Source organism: Taudactylus pleione, unplaced genomic scaffold (genome assembly GCF_031769625.1).
Source record: "Taudactylus pleione unplaced genomic scaffold, aTauple2 ptg000391l, whole genome shotgun sequence".
Taxonomy (NCBI): domain Eukaryota; kingdom Metazoa; phylum Chordata; class Amphibia; order Anura; family Myobatrachidae; genus Taudactylus; species Taudactylus pleione.
In genome coordinates, this window is record NW_028284792.1 from 1,342,129 (window position 1) to 1,360,047 (window position 17,919).

At 43.0% G+C, this 17,919-nt stretch overlaps 1 protein-coding gene across 3 annotated transcripts in view; it reads left to right on the forward strand.

Moving 5' to 3' along the window:
• RCC1L (RCC1 like) overlaps nucleotides 1-17,919 on the forward strand; it is a 50,929-nt gene that overhangs the window by 29,968 nt on the left and 3,042 nt on the right. For all 3 annotated transcript variants that reach the window (XM_088445906.1, XM_088445908.1, XM_088445909.1), the window contains exons 8-11: nucleotides 9,499-9,680; nucleotides 11,127-11,214; nucleotides 12,417-12,590; nucleotides 13,846-13,931. In XM_088445906.1, coding sequence (XP_088302032.1) covers nucleotides 9,499-9,680; nucleotides 11,127-11,214; nucleotides 12,417-12,590; nucleotides 13,846-13,931 — 530 coding nt within the window. The remainder of the gene's footprint in view (nucleotides 1-9,498; nucleotides 9,681-11,126; nucleotides 11,215-12,416; nucleotides 12,591-13,845; nucleotides 13,932-17,919) is intronic.

The following is a 17,919-nucleotide window of genomic DNA, read 5'->3' on the forward strand; positions in this document are numbered from 1 at the left end:
ATGGCATATAGGTAGCTGAAAATGTAGGTTAATGATAGGCAGTAAACGTTCGTTTAAATGTTACGATGTCATATGAAAAGTTGAGGCAGTCGATCACCAACCCCCAGAGGCCAGGGGATTATTATATAGCCATTATGGATGTATAACGCCTTGTTTCATGGTAGTATGTTAGAGACAGTCATTGTGGTTAAGAGCCTTTTTTACATAAATATCGCTCAAAAGTGTTGTCGACAAAGGTGAAAAATATAAATCTACTGCCAAGTGCTGTTATGGCATGCAATAAAAGCTATGACCACCGGGGGGAGCACCAGTATCACTGGATCAGAGAACACTGTAATGGAGAATAATTACTGAGTCCAGCACAAGTTAAACAGGATAACGGACACCACAGAGGGTTATACAGAGAAAGAAGGCCCAGTCATCTCTTCAGAATGTTCCTTAAGGCAGACGACTCCCTGGAGACAACAACCCACACTTATAGTGAGTATGGACTGGGAGGGGTGTTATAGGTTTCAGTTGGGGCTGGAGGCTGTGTACATGTAGCCAGGGGGACACATCCGTGCGGCCTGCAGGGCTTTGCAAGACCCCCTTAAATGGTCACCAAGGAGGGCGGTGGGGCAGAGCCCAGTGTTAAAGCCTCTTCAAAGGGGAAAGAGCTGTGGGCTGATGTGTCACCTCACGGGGCCCAGCAGGAGCCAGCGGCGGCGGCAGCCGCGATTAAAACAGCGCTCCTTAAAGCGGTGTCCAGGGGGCTTATAAGACGGAGTGGGAGAGGCACTCACCGGAGGATCCCCACGGAGGAAGGTAGCGGCACACCCCGGAAGATAGCTGGGGTCAGGAGCGGCAACGTTAGCGGAGGCACAACCCGCGGACCACGGAGGCTCCAAACTCGAGGCCGCGGCTTCAGGGGGAGAAGTAGGCCTCAATCGAGCAGGGGGCTCAAATCGCTCCAATAGTCCGGGCTATGGAGCCAGGGTGGTGTGGGCTCCCACAGGTGTCTGAGCAGCGATGTGTCAAGTGGGTAAGACGCAGGCTCTTCTCTATAAAGGACAGGTAAGGCAGGAGCTGTATAAAGCCACGTCTGTCCACTCTGCCAGTTAGGCCACGCCCCCGTCTCCAGCCCTTATATTTAACTTATATAATGCAAAAAGAAAAATCAAGCAAGAGGACAGGCAGACTGTTGGCTGTGACAGTCTGCCTGCAACGTGGGAGCCGCCAGAGAGGGTACCGCCACGGCTACTGCAGCCAGTGTCCGGTCACCCTATGGAGGGGAGGCTGCTCTTCTGCAGTGAAAGAAGTCATCAGACTCAGCGGGGCCCGCCACAGCTGACACCGGCTTGTGTCCGGGTCCCCGCTCTCCCCTCACTGCCCAGCGCTCTGGCCACAGCAGCTCCGTGAGTATGCACACCTCTCCTGGCTAACAGGAGAGGTAGAAATAATTTGCTGGGTTTTTTTGACAGCGCGCTGTCAGTGCCACACTGGTGTTTGCTGAAAAACACCGGCGCTGGCTTTTAGGTAGGCGCACTCTGCTTTCAGCAGCGGTCCTACCTCTGCTTGCTTGTGTGAAGGCACCGGTGCGTACATCAGAGCGGCTTGCGGTGGTCATGCCGCTGGCCCAGAAGTGGAGAACACGCGCATATAATAGCAGCGGCCATTACAGAAAGGGGGAAGAGCTTATTTAGCGAGTGTCCCTCCTCCTCTCCCTCCTTCACTACTTGGCTAGTTTGGCGCGCTCTGACTAAGGGAGTGGCGCCTCAGTATAGCAGACCGTGTCCTTATAACGGGGGCTCCCTGGAGGCAATGAGGCACTGACAGCTTCTGCTGCAAGGGGTCTGTAATTACAGTAGGGTAACTTTGACTACCCTATGTTTTTCAATTGAGTAGAACTGCTCCTCCCTATATTGCACTGTCTGCCCCTGTTACTTGAGTAGCATTATTATTGAAATTCTGCTCCTCCCTATACTCCTTCTGCATTACTGAGTTGTATGTGGTGTCTGTCTGTGAGTAAATGATGACTTCCAGAACAGACAAAGCTGCTTCACAAAAACTGTTTGCCTGCACTAAGTGCAGGAAAAAATTTACCCATGCTCGCTTCGAAGGGTCTTCCCTGTGCGAGACGTGTGAAGCAGAGAGTGATAACACGCAGTCTGTCACTCCCTCCTTAATAAATAGTTTGGCAGGGGTCATGGCGAGTCTTTCTACTGAATTAGCCTCTTCCCGTAGGGAACGGGAGGCCGCCAGAGATCTACCTAGCACATCTCATCCTTCTTTTCTAGCACCAGAACCAGCGTGGGCTCAGAATTTATTCCGCTCGGTGAATAGCCTTGCTCAGGTTATGGGTTCTGCGTCTAAAGCTCCTGAGGCTACGGTAAGTCGCCCATCTAAGAAGAGGGCTCTTCCGGCGGTTCTCCAGTCAGATGAGGAATCTGCAGCGGAACACTCGTCTCAGGAGGAGGAAGGGGAGATGCTGGATGAATCAGATGTAGAGACTTACAGGAACCTGAGGCAATACAAGGTATTGATGCACTCATCCTAGCAGCGAGGGAAGTTCTTAAGATTTCTGGCCCGGAAGCTCCAGAATCGTTAGGAGACTCCTTATATGCCAGGTCACAGAAGATTGCTATCACATTCCCTGTTTCTCTCCAGTTGGATGAACAGATGACGTCAGCCTGGCAGAATCCGGACCGTAAATTCCAGATTCCTAGGCGTTTTTTCTCGCTACCTGTTCCGGGAGCTACTACGTTGAAGGAAAACTCAGAGCGGATATTAGAAACCACTTTGAAATCCATTTATACGGCTGCAGGTGCACTGCTCCGGCCGGCCTTGGTAGGCTCTTGGGTCAGCAAGGCAGTGGAAAAATTGGTGGAACAATTGATTGAGAGTCTTAAATCCAACACTCCGCGGGCAGATCTGATTACCTTGGCAGAGCATATTCAGGAATCTGCAGTATACTTGGGAGACGCCTCCAGAGATATCGGTCAGGTAGGCGCTAGGATTTCTGCTTCGGCGGTTTCTGCTCGTCGAGCACTTTGGCTGCGTGCCTGGCAAGCGGATGCTGAGTCAAAAAGAGCGGTTGAAGCTCTTCCTTTCACAGGCGATGTTTTATTTGGTCCGGAGCTGGACAAGTGGATCTCGCTGGCCACTTGAGGTAAGAGTACTTTTCTATCTTCATCAGCACCTCCTCCGCGTCAATCGTTTAGGGGACCTTACTTTCGTTCCTTTCGAGCTTCTGCGAGATTTCAGGGACGACCGCGAGGTTCGTTTTCAGCGGTTGGAGGAGGCCGTGCTAGAGGACGTCAAGCGACTAATGCCCGCCGTCCAGATCCCAAGCCAGCAGACAAGCCTGTGGCATGACGGGCTCCCATCCCATCTCGGAAATCCGAAGGTGGGGGCTCGTCTCCAGCGTTTCTCAAAGGTTTGGAGACGGACTTCTCCAGACACTTGGGTTCGGAATCTGGTATCTCAGGGATACAAGATCGAGTTCGCCTTCACTCCTCCTGTGCGTTATTTTACAACAGGTTTTCCCGTCAATCCTTTGAAGCAACTAATTTTGCGTCGAGCGATCGACAAACTTTTGCTGGCCGAGGTTCTTGTTGCGGTTCCCACTGCACAAAGACAACAAGTCTTTTACTCCAAACCTTTTTGTGGTTCTGAAACCGGATGGGTCAGTCAGACCCATTCTGAATCTGAAATCCTTGAACCAGTATCTTTCATTTCACAGGTTCAAGATGGAGTCCCTCCATTCAGTCATTGCGGGACTAGAGGCAGGAGAGTTTCTGGTGTCGATAGACATCAAAGACGCCTATCTGCATGTTCCGATTTGGGTTCCTCACCAGGCTTTCCTCAGATTTGCCATCAAGAAAGCTCATTACCAGTTCCAGGCCCTGCCATTCGGTCTCTCGTCAGGTCCCAGGGTATTCACTAAAGTGATGGCCGTCATGGTGTCTCACTTGTGGGCTCTTGGGGTGACGATAGTTCCCCATACCTGGATGACTTGCTCATCAAGGCTCCGACGGCAGAAGTCCTTTTGCACCAAGTGGCCCTTACACATCAGATTCTCATTCAACACGGATGGATTGTGAACTTCCAGAAGTCTCAGTTGATGCCGTCGCAGAGACTTCAGTTCCTAGGAATGATTCTAGACACTGTTCTGCTTCGTATTTTCCTGCCAAGGGACAAGGTAATAGCCATACAGGATCTGGTTTGTTTGGTGCTCAGACCCAGGAAAGTGTCTGTGCATCTTTGCATCCGTCTCCTGGGAAAAATGGTGGCTTCCTTCGAGGCATTCAATTCGGCAGATTTCACACAAGAACTTTTCAACTGGATCTTCTGTCTCAATGGTCCGGGTCCCACCTACAGATGCATCGGCTGGTGCGTCTGTCTCCCCGGACCCGCATATCCTTGTTTTGGTGGCTTCGGACGGAGCATCTGTTAGCGGGTCGGCGCTTCGGAGTTTGGAATTGGACCTTGGTCACCACGGACGCCAGCCTCCGGATGGGGAGCTGTGGTTCTGGACAATCACTTCCAGGGGCGTTGGTCACAGCAGGAATCCCTCTTACCAATCAACGTTCTCGAACTGCGATCCGGCAGCGGTGGGAGCGGATGCTTTACTGATCCCTTGGCCGTACAGCCTTGTGTACCTGTTCACACAGTTTCCGCTTCTCCCTCGGATTCTCAAGCGGATCAAACGAGAGTTGACCACAGTCATCCTAGTGGCTCCGGATTGGCCTCGTCGGGTTTGGTACTCCGATCTATTATTCCTTCTGGCAGACGAACCTTGGCCTCTTCCGCTACGATCGGACCTTCTACAGCAGGGTCCATGTGTGTACCCGGATTTACGGTGGCTTCGTTTGACGGCGTGGCTATTGAGACCCCCATCCTAAGAAGCCATGGGGTTCCTAGGTCGGTCATTCCTACCATGCTTAGGGCTAGAAAACTGGTAACATCAGTGCATTGTCATCGCATTTGGAGGGCTTATATCTCCTGGTGTGAAGATCGTGGGTCTTCCACTTCCTCTTTTCATTTACCGCGTCTTCTTCTTTTTCTTCAAAAAGGCCTGGATGCGGGCCTACGCTTGGGATCGCTTTAAAGTGCAGATTTCTGCTCTTTCTATTTTTTTCCAGCATCGCCTAGCTTTGATTCCGGAGGTTCAGACCTTTTATCAAGGGGTACTTAGAATTCAGCCCCCCTTTGTGCCACCCACGGCTCCTTGGGACCTGAATCTTTTTATCTTTTGTTCAGTCATCCACCTTTGAGCCTTTGCAGGAGGTGGATTTGAAGTATTTGACTTGGAAGATGATCCTTTTATTGGCCCTGGCTTCGGCTAGACAAGTAATTTAATTGGGGATAGGGGATTGGGGATACACCTCTGCACTAGGTTTTGGTTTGAACAAAAAGAATTTATAATAGTGGCCCCAAGTAACTGATATGTATCTCATAAATAATTAATCTATGGGGGTGCTGCCAAGGACAATAAGAAAATGAATACAACGAAGAAAAAAGAAAAGTATTGTCTTTGTTGGCGCACATGAAGAGTAGAAGAATTGTATAAAATTTAACTTTTATTGCATCAATACTTAAAATTCTTTTTTACCTTTATAGTGAAATATTGGATAAAGAATAAATTATTAAAACACATATATTCTAAATGTCGTTCTTGATAATAAATTAATAATACACGTATCTATGTCTTATTCTACGTTCTATTGACCTATTGAATGAATTAATAATATTAATTAGCTAGGCATAAATAATCAAGTGATATTTATTGTCTCTTTAGTGCATCAATTTTGAATATAATTCACAATTATCACATAAGCTGTATATCAGCAGGAAAGAACATATATGTATATATCTTTAATTTGAGAACCCCTTATGGAAAGTTTACCATTCCATCCTGGATCATTGCCACATGGGAACATGTATCCAGTATCCAACATGCAAACGTCACCTTCCCATTAGAGTAAGAATATGATGAATCTTTATAATGTTGGATTCACCATGCACAAAGAGTATGAGGGGTTAATTTGAAAAATTAAGGGGAAATAAATACACAGGCTACGCATCCTTAGGTGCTAATAGATATTCCTTTTATGTAATATAAATTGAATATACAGATTCTATTTGGAACACTAATAGGTAAATAAATGGGTAATACCTTCAAATAAGCGATTATATATTATATGTGAGTTCTACTTAGTGTCCTTTATACAGTTACATGCCTTTATTCAGGTATCCCCTGTTTGATTGTTTATGCTGCAATTCAACAGCACTTTATTGGGGATTAAGCAATAGTATATGTCAATTAGTTATTCTGTTGTACATTGATGTAGTACTTTAGGATGTTTGATGTTAGTATATAATGTAATTATAGCATCCCCTGTTGGGTGAATCATAATGTATTAATACAACACTATATAAAAATTCGCACACAAGTATATTTCAATTATAACGTCACCTATAAAAGCTGTACAGACAGTTTTTCTATTACAGCGCCCCCTCTTGGGTATATCTAATATAGCACTATATATGGCCTTGAAAAAACCTTTTAGTTTGTGAAACGTACGTCGGCGTGAGCGGCTCTGGCCGCTCTCATGTTCTATGACATGACCTAGATTGTACTATTTGTATGTCACTAATCAAGTGACAATGGAAGCATGACACGCTAGAGCCTAAAACTCACTCTACAGGTGCAGCTGATACATCCAATAGGGGGTGCTGCAATGAAATAAATACAAGAAAAATATTGTTTGCACAGTTTCTATGGAGCATTATACCAATACCCAATAGGTGGTGCTGTAATTATATATATTTATGTGCAAATTACTATTATGCAGCAGACATACCCAAGAGAGGGCGCTGTAATAGAAAGAATGTCTGCACAACGTTTATAGAACAATATACAAATACCCAATAGGTGGTGCTGTAGTTAAAATATAATTTTATGCAAATTACTACATAGTGCTGTATTGATCACTCAAACAGGGGGTGCTACAATTATAATACATGTGTACATCAAGCATCCTAGAACATATAGAATAAGTTTATGTGCAGTAGATATATCTAACACAGTGCTGCAATAGAAAAAATAGTTTTGCACAACCTTTACAGAGCAATATACCAACATCCAATAGGTGGTGCTGCAATTAATATATATATCTACCGGTATGTGCATACTACTATTGTATAGCGGATACGTCCAAGAGGGGACGCTGTAATAGGAAAATCATTTGCACAGCCTTTTTAGAGCAATATACAAGTACCCAATAGGTGATGCTATAGCTGAAATATATTCATATGCAGATTTCTATATAGTGCTATATTAGATATACCCAAGAGGGGGCGCTGTAATAGAAAAACTGTCTACAGCTTTTATAGGTGACGTTATAATTGAAATATACTTGTGTGCAAATTTTTATGTAGTGTTGGGTGAATCATAATGTATTAATACAACAGGGGATGCTATAATTACATTATATACTAACATCAAACATCCTAAAGTACTACATCAATGTACAACAGAATAACTAATTGACATATACTATTGCTTAATCCCCAATAAAGTGCTGTTGAATTGCAGCATAAACAATCAAACAGGGGATACCTGAATAAAGGCATGTAACTGTATAAAGGACACTAAGTAGAACTCACATATAATATATAATCGCTTATTTGAAGGTATTACCCATTTATTTACCTATTAGTGTTCCAAATAGAATCTGTATATTCAATTTATATTACATAAAAGGAATATCTATTAGCACCTAAGGATGCGTAGCCTGTGTATTTATTTCACTTAATTTTTCAAATTAACCCCTCATACTCTTTGTGCATGGTGAATCCAACATTATAAAGATTAATCATATTCTTACTCTAATGGGAAGGTGATGTTTGCATGTTGGATACTGGATACATGTTCCCATGTGGCAATGGTCCAGGATGGAATAGTAAACTTTCCATAAGGGGTTCTCAAATTAAAGATATATACATATATGTTCTTTCCTGCTGATATACAGCTTATGTGATAATTGTGAATTATATTCAAAATTGATGCACTAAAGAGACAATAAATATCACTTGATTATTTATGCCTAGCTAATTAATATTATTAATTCATTCTATAGTTCAATAGAACGTAGAATAAGACATAGATACGTGTATTAACAATTTTTTATCAAGAACGACATTTAGAATATATTTCTGTTTTAATAATTTATTCTTTATCCAATATTTCACTACAAAGGTAAAAGTGAATTTTAAGTATTGATGCAATAAAAGTCACATTTTATACAATTCTTCTACTCTTCATGTGCGCCAACAAAGAGACAATACTTTTCTTTTTTCTTCGTTGTATTCGGCTAGACAAGTGTCTGAACTTGGAGCTTTGGCCTGCCGTTCCCCTTACTTGATTTTTCACAAGGATAGGGCGGAACTTCGTACCCGCCCTTCCTTTTTGCCCAAGGTGGTCTCGGAGTTTCATCTGAACTAGCCGATTGTGTTGCCAGCGTTGTTGGACTCTTCCAGGGATTCTCACTCCTTGGATGTGGTTTGGGCACTTCACATTTTTTGGCCCGTACTGAAGGACTACGTAAATCAGAGGCGCTGTTCGTCCTTTATGATGCCAATCGGCGTGGCTGGCCTGCCTCTAAGCAGACTTTGACCAGGTGGATTCGTCTGACTATTCGTCAGGCATATGTTGCTTCTGCTCGACCACCGCCGGTATCCATTTCTGCGCATTCTACGTGCTCTGTGGGTACTTCTTGGGCGGCACGTAGAGGTATCTCAGCTTCACAGCTTTGTAGAGCAGCTACGTGGTCTTCGGTTCATACTTTTGTACTTTTCTACAGATTTGACACTTTTCACGCGTCATCAGAGGAATCAGATGAAGCGCAAGGTACCTCTCCAGGGTCTAGCTCAGGGGAGGAGGACCATCCGTCCGCAGTGGATGTTCCTTCTTTGGTGGAGGCTGTTAAATTAATCCTACAGTAGATATTCAGGATGATGAACCAGCTCATAGTAAGAAGGCTCCAGCATTTATTCACCTCCGGAAGGTGGTCAAAACAGAGTTCCCTGAATCTGAACAGCTCACTGAGCTTATGGATGAGGCATGGGGTAACCCTGACAAATAGGTGGGCGCATGACTCTAGATTTAATGTTTTAAAATCTGGTTTCCTACATGTGTATTATCTGGGCAATAAAAGAACAATAACAGACTAATACATATGTAGCCACTGAAAATGTGAGAATTGCTACTACAGTACATGCTTAAAATCTAATTAGGAACAAATGTTGGCCTGGCTGCTATATTGAAATTACTCAATGCATGTGTAGTCACGAAAGATTAATTTTAGCTAGTTACTAAATTAAATAAATTTGCACTTGCATGTGTCCATTTTTTTTTTTTTCAGAAGTGATTTTAAAACTCTATTGCAACATGAAAACCAGTTGGATCTGTAGTCGTCATTTTTAGTTGTGTTTTTTTTTTTTGTCTTTCAACAGGTCTTGGACATTATAACATCAGCAGTGTCCCTACAAAGCTTTGTGGTGATTTGGCTGGTGTGAATGTTGCTCAGGTGACCACCTATGGAGATTGTTGTCTGGCAGTATCTGATAAAGGAGATGTGTATGGCTGGGGAAATTCTGAGTACTTGCAGCTTGCATCCATCACTGACCACTCACAAGTAAGTAACGTTAGCAGCCCTCTCCTCCTACTATCTCTACTTAGGGCTAGTTATGAATTCTTAAGTGCAAAATGAGAGTCAAGTGTGTGATTAAAGAAATTCTATTCTAATGGTGCGTACACAAGGTACGATAAAAATGCACGATATGAACGATAATTATCGATCATATCGTTATTGTTCATATTATGCATTTTTAGGTGCCTTCCAACCCACCAACGACCTGCGATGCGCGGGCACGTATGGACGATAACAATATAATCCATCGACCGTGCATGCAGGCTATCCTGGTTGATATCGACCATGTTACATAGGGACCCGCGATTGTTGATCGCTGGTCGTTGGTGGTGTGCTGGATGATCGATATCGATCATCCAGCACTCCGGAAAGGTGCAGGGAGATCGTTCAGCGATATCGTTATTGCTGACGGTCGTCTCGTGTGTATGCACCATTAGTTGCTACTTTAAAACTATAGTGAAAATAAAGTGACTTGTCTACACTGTAATACAGGGTCCTAAACACAGCACTAATTACAGTTACAGGAATGCTCTAGTTTAAAGTGCATCTAATCTTGAAACACAAGTAGATCTCTTTCATATAATCACATTAAGCCACTGTTAAGAACAAGATGACTATTGCAGACATACAACCAACTAGGACAGGAAGTGTGTATTAACTAGAGATGTGTGGGTTTGGTTTTATTCGGTTCTTATCGCCAAATTAGCGCAAGTTCGGATTTATTTGCGTCGGAACGATAGATCATTCAGTGGATCACATAGTGTGTACCCAGCTTAACAGTTTCTTTGTTGATGTTTACCATTTCTGCTATCATTGGGATGCTGAGTCGATGGTCAATTCGAACAAATTTAACTTTTTCCACATTTTCAATTGTTTTTGATGTGCAAGGCCTTCTGGGACGATGATCAGCTTTGACATCCTCACAACCATCACTAAATCATTTGTGCCATTTAAACACACTTGCTTGTGACATATGGTGAGCATACGGAAAGATTTGGTGGGCATTTTGTTCATTTTAAGATCACACGTTGCTTTACTTTTGAACTAAAAGCATTTTTATTTTGAAGGAAAAAAACACAACTTCTTTGAACGCAAACTAAACTTGCAAAACCATTTTGGGATAGTCCAAGGTCAATGTTCCCCCACTCCCTTTTAACTCACGCAGTATGGTTTATTTTTTACAAGTACAGTCTTGTTATTTAATAGCCACACCTTGTATGTGTCCATGTAATAGGGAATATAGATTGTAATCCTTACAGGGGCAGGAACTGATGTTTGACCAGTGTCTGTCTGCACCAACGACTAGGTAGAGGACTATGTCTCAGTTTTCCACATAAAATGGCTGGTTCTAATGTAACAGGTTTGTTTCTTTGTTTTGAAATCTAAATGATTGAAATGAAGATAATAATATGCCAATTCTTTATCATCTAGGTTAATGTTCCCCGGTATTTACCATTTCAGCATGTTGGGAAGGTGAAACAAGTGGCATCTGGTGGTAATAGCTGTGCTCTTTTAAATGGTGAGTTTAAAACTAAATCACAGCTCTTTATTTTTTTTAAATAGTTATTTTAATTTAAGTTACTGTTTCAGTTTGTTTGCACGGAGACATGATTCACACAGCTGTTCATGGTGGTATGGAGTACTCTCTGTAAGTGTGAGGGGCTTTACTTATATGCATCTGGATGAATCAATGGGTACATATTTAAATTAAGATTAAGTCATATTATCCCAACTGGAACAAAAACAAATAATAAAGTGTTAATGGTTTTTTATTTTGGCCCAATAAAAGCACTTTGAGTATACAGTGTTTCCCTGATAATAAGCCCTACCCTTACTTTTGTAACCCGGTCCAAATTAAGCCCTACCCCGAAAATAAGACCTACCAAAATCTCATTTTGAGCAGGGAACGCTGCAGAGACCAGCGTTCCCAGTCATGCAGTGCGCGGGTGACGTCATGACGTCACCCACGCGCTGAGGATCCTGCGCGGCCGCGCCTGCTGGATCATGTTAGATCCAGTCAGCGCGCAAGTGAGAGGGACATCCAGGACGGCGGCGAGTCAGGTAAGTACCGTACTGGTGCGTGGGGGATCAATTACAGGGGGGCTTGCACTGCAATAAGGGAGGCTGCAAAAGGGACACTGTTACAGGGGGGGGCCTGCATAAGCGGCACTGCTACCGTACAAGGGAGGCTGCATAAGGGACACTGCTACAGGGGGGCCTGCATAAGCGGCACTGTTACCGTACAAGGGAGGCTGCATAAGGAACACTGCTACAGGGGAGGCCTGCATAAGCGGCACTGCTACCGTACAAGGGAGGCTGCATAAGGGACACTGCTACAGGGGGGCCTGCATAAGCGGCACTGCTACCGTACAAGGGAGGCTGCATAAGGGGCACTTCTACAAGGAGGCCTGCCAAAGGGGCACTGTTACAGGGGGGGCCTGCATAAGTGGCACTGCTACCGTACAAGGGAGGCTGCATAAGGAACACTGCTACAGGGGAGGCCTGCATAAGCGGCACTGATACCGTACAAGGGAGGCTGCATGAGGGGCACTTCTACAAGGAGGCCTGCCAAAGGGGCACTGCTGTCAATGTTAATTAAAATAAGACCTACCCCAAAAATAAGCCCTATGGTGTTTTTTTCGGGGAAACACGGTAGTAGGAGACAATTGCATATTGACAATGTACACAAACAAAATTCTCTCTCTATTTTTTTGTGTGTAGATGATGGGAATGTCTTTGTTTGGGGTTATGGTATCCTTGGAAAAGGACCAAGCATGCTGGAGTCAGCAGTCCCCGAGATGATTCCTCCAACACTGTTTGGCTTAAGTGACTTCAACCAGAATGTGAGGGTCACAAAGATCTATTCTGGACTTGGGCACTTTGCTGCAATAACAAGTAAGATGCATTCATCATTGTTTGAACACTGGACCTGATCATTGTTGTGTGATTTTGGCACCTCATGGATCATCTGATCCAATCATAAAATGTTACATAGATGCAGCCAGTGAAATGGAAGCCTAAAAGTATGAGCCATGATAGATGATTGCTTTCAGTATATACAACACAGTGAGAAAATCCCAGGAGGATAGATTATCTGCTGTATACTGTATTTAGTTTAAAAGCTAATATGGAGCAGGAGCACTTATAATTACATACGATAAGCTAACTGCAGGAGAGCAGAATCCGCCATCCGATACATAAGGGGTCTTGTGTAAATATACGCCTCCTGTCTGCTTCTGTCATCAGCTGCTGCCTCCAGGAATGCAGTATTGGATCGCGCTACGTGAACATCGGTCATCTTCGTTAAATTCAGGTCTCTCAGGATGGCCGGTATTTTCACGCAGCTGAAGCCCCTATTTTCTGGGATGCTGCTTGATGGCAGCCACCTGTCAGTCAGGCTGCAGCAATCGGGCACTGCGATCGAGCACAAGGAGATGCGCACATGTGCAGTACAGATCCTGTGCATGTGCAGATCTTCAAACGGAGTCATACGCAAACCACCGATTTTGTATGCAACTCTAAATCAGCCCCTATATGTGGTGATATGTATTAGAAGTACAAGACAGGATTGCATGGTGAGAGAGATCATGGGTTTAGCAAAACAATTGTTTTTGGTCTCAAATCAATATGGTAAGAGTACCAGCTATATAACACTCCAAAGTATAGCTTTAGAGTTTTGTTCTTCTTTAAGAATAGTCTTGGGGAAAAAATAACTCCATCAACACCAAGGCAGTGTAAACAATTTTTTCTTCTTCTAATACAGTATCTATGTAAGTACCTCAGTATTGCATATTAGATGTGCTAATTAGGGCAAATGAGTGTTGGAGGTTGTTTTTCTTAGCCTCTATTTGTTTTTTTTGTGCTTCATATAATTGATAATGAAGTAAAAGACAGGTTAGAAATGGTATCATGTAGCTAGTGTTTTGTATAGTGTCCAAAGCCAAAAACTACACTATACTCTGTGACTAAAAATTTGTGAAATAATTTTCAAATTGAGTAATCCGCTGGAAGATGCTTTAACATCAGAATATATAAGAAAGGCAGGAGCATTCAATGTCTCCATCTCAACTTAGGTACTTTTGTTTTACATTATTGAGACATGAAAATTGTTGTAAGGTTAAACATTGTGGTTATTGCCTTTTATTTACAGATATCGGGGAACTGTTTGTTTGGGGTAAAAATATAAGAGGTTGCTTGGGTACCGGACGATTTGATGATCAATATTTTCCATGGCGGGTAAGATATCATCATAAGTACCACACAGTCTTTCTACAGTGACACACGCAGACTTTTTTTTTTTTTTTCTTTAAGGCATCGAAAAATCCAAGTGAAAACATGTTTCTTTGCTGTTATTATTGCTAGAACAGTTTAGACACAACATGTTAAGAAGCGACCTTAGTTTGCTACATATCCTCAGCACTTATATGCTGTTTTTGAATAAAGGCAACTTTTAACTTTTGACATGTTAGTGATTGTTGCATTGCCTATAAAGGTAAAGCAATTTCTCTTTACTAATTTTAGCAAAAATGCAATTCACCAGCACAAAATGGTTAATTTCTAAGTTTCTTTAATAATTTGTCATACTCTGAAGAGAAAAATATATATAAAAGGTTGATTTATAAATCGTGCTTTCTATAGCCATATAAATACATAGACATTTCCTAGGCTAGCTGATATGATAAAATAATCATGAAGTTTTCTTCTCACATTTGCTGCATGGGCTGAATATGACATGAACAGACTTAACAGAATCATTTTTGTATCTGCAATGCGTACCCTTGCTCGAGTCGGTGTGATGTACTAATTAGGTGACCTATGATATAGTCACAAACTGCGCATCACATGCTGGAGACTTGTGAGTTTGCTGCGTGGAAAAGCAAAATTTTATTTTATTACCCTGTTTTTTATTCCTCAATTTCAATGCACCAATAGTGACGTGAGCAAGAAGTGTGGAATACACTACATTAGGAGTGCTCCGAGAGAAAATGACATTTCAGTTAAAAGAACAAAGGCTTTATTTTTTTATTTTTTTATATTTTCTTGAACCAATACAGCCTGTAAGATTTCCCATAGATAAAGCCAAGGATAATTGACAAGGACCACAATCATCACAGTAGGACACGTCACATTGATGACACAGGGAATCAGACTTGCTGGTTTACTAAAAGATGTTAGGTCAACATGTGCATGAGGCAATGTTTATTTAATGCTTGCACTCCTAAACACTATAAACAGTATACTACTTTGGCAAAATCATAATCTACATTCATGAATGGCATGTCAGAAGACATTACCCATACTAGGAGAATGCAATACCATAGGAGAGGGTTTAGCTTGCCTGAACATATATCTAATATTTATGTAGCCAGGGGAATTAAACACACAGGTATCGTGTATATGTGCAACATACAAAGGCTGATACAATGTGGTATTCACTATATATCTATTATGGAAGATCCATGTAAGGCATTGTACACTGACTGCATAAATACATAATCTGATCCTAAAAAATACTTGTATGCAGGGCCAACAAGAGATCGTCCGGGACCCAGTGCTTAGGAGGTGTGGTCACATGGGGGTGGCATGGCTGTAGAAGCTGCTCGGTGCCCCAAATGCCTGGCCATATTGGTGGAATGGGTATGACCTCCTCGCACTCCCGGCCTTGGAAGCCTTGGTACTTTTGTACTCGCCATCACCCACCTCAGTGCTCAAGCCTGTATGTAAATAAAGCAAAGCAGACACTTCTACACTAAATAAACTAAATACTAGAAGATAAAGAAATCATTATGAACACAAGATATAAACAAATACTGAAGGATACAAAGGAATTTCATACATGGAACCAACCACACAACATATTTTGCTGAGAAATGTACATATTATAAAACTGATAGCATTATACATTTATTTCTATATGTTTTTCTAAGTGTTCAAAAGATAGAGATCTCTAGCGATTTGGCATTCTAATGTGTGCTACTGAAAAACAATACGTATGGTCATCTGATACAAATTACTTAAAACATATTTAAAAGACAAAGAAAGACACAACACATTGAGCCTGATTCTGAGTGGCATGTAATGTGAACACAATTCCAGATGCCTGCTGCAAATGGAATACTAATGCACCTATATCTCCATACCCTGAGTCATACGAGTCTATGCAATTGCACTGCTCCAGTATTTGATCTGCAAGAGCAGCTGTCACTATGACCATGCTATGTGCAGGAGATATAACAGAATTTGGTATGCACTGTGTATATGCACATATGCATAAATAATTAGATGCATGTGCTGTCTGTGATGCATGCACAGTTAGGTAACAATCACTGAATGCGCTCGCATTCAACTTGTATGTGACTCAGATTCAGGCCCAATGTGTGCAGTTCCAAGAAGAGTTATTGGCATAAGATCACAATAACCTGGCAGCATTGCTTGTAGAACGCATCAAATGCATGGCTACTTCTGGGTTGTCGTCTAAATGTCTGCCGATGCCAAGACTTTCAGGGGTATTCAATATGGGTGCGATAAGTCCGTTTTTGCGTTAATATCGGAGGTATGACGTCATTATCGCAGGTTTTACTTTTACACCATATTCAATTTCAGAGACTTATCGCATTTTTGAAAAGTCGAAGTTAAAAAACGGGGATAAGTTTTCACCATTGAATAGGTGTCGAAAAAAAGTGCAGAATTGGGGTTTAGGGGTGCAGGCTTAAAAAAAATAGCCTGCACCCTTCAGAATGACCCCTTGAAACGATCTGTGTCAAAATAAAAAAAAAAAATCGGTACACCCCAAAAAAAGCACTTTGAATTTGGGGGCCAAAAAAAAAAATGTTGGGGAACAAAGTTAAAAAAATAGCGAACTTGACTCTGGGGGGGTCCCCAAGTATGCCCCAGGTGTTTTTTTCATTGCAGCTCCTTGCGCAAGTGGGTTTTTCACGATTTTTTCAAGTATGTTTAGCAACTTTAAAATATGCTGACCCCCATTTTCAAGTACCCCAAATTTGCTGGGCATAGTTATTTTTCCCCCCCAAAAATTCTAAATGCTCTTCTGCACCACTTTCTTCAAAGTCGCATTTATGCACTTGCCGCGGCTATTTGAAACCCCGACTTCCTTCAGGAGTTAAAAATGGGGGTACCCATAGTGATCCCCCATGTCTAGACATCATTAGGGGGGTCCCTAGAATATTTCCCGAAAATTCCCGTTTTTGTTAACCTTTAAAAAAAATATTTTTTTAAATTTAGAAACAAAAAGACATAAGGTCACCCCCCCCAAAAGCCAAACCAGCCCCAGGCTAGCCAGCCAGTGGTGGTTTCTAAAAATACGGGGAACAAAGTGTGTAGGATTCCACCGTATTTTAGAAACCAACACCAGGCTGCAGGGACTAGTGCTGGTTTTAAATATAGGGGGCAAAAACAACGTGGGGTACCCCCTATATTTAAGACCAGACCAAACCGACCGGGGTGCAATGCCACAGCCCGGAGACCCAATCACCGGGGCTCCAGGTCCAAAGCATTACACCCCAAGTCGGTCAGCGCAAGCCGGTGAACTCGGGGGAGTCGGGGACCCCCCAAAAAAGGGTCCCCCCTCTCCAGAGCACCACAGGCTTACGCTGAAGCCTGGGGCTCATCCCCATACCCCTGGAGAGGTGGGTATGGGGGTAATAGGGGGGCCAAATAATGTAAAACTATTGTACTTTACAGTGGAACTACAAGTGCCAGCATGCCTGCCATTTTGCACTTGTGGAGCTACAAGTGCCAGCAGACATGCGGCACCTGTAATTTCACTGTAAAATAAATAGTTAAAAAAAGACAAAACTCACACACCGTGCCCAGTATAAGTTTATTACATACACCTACCCATTCACACATACTTGCCTATACCAGAAGTTTCTGTCCCCTTGTCCAAGTAGAGATCCATGGTAGCTGGCCCTGCAAGAAAGATTTCATACTCTCCTACATCCAGCGCTGGTCTCCGTAGTAGTCTCCATGGGATTTAAAAAAAAATAAACGAGTTACCCGATCCACGCTACTAGCTATGTGTATGTGTGTTGTCACAAATACACATAGCTCCCGAATGGCCGCTGCCGGCACCTCACGGGGCATTGCAGTCCCGTCAGCCAATCAGCGGCAGCGCTGACTGTAGAGCGCCCGCTGATTGGCTCCGGCAACTGACAGTTCCCACGTGGTGTGACTCGACCACGTGGGAACTGTCAGTAGCCGGAGC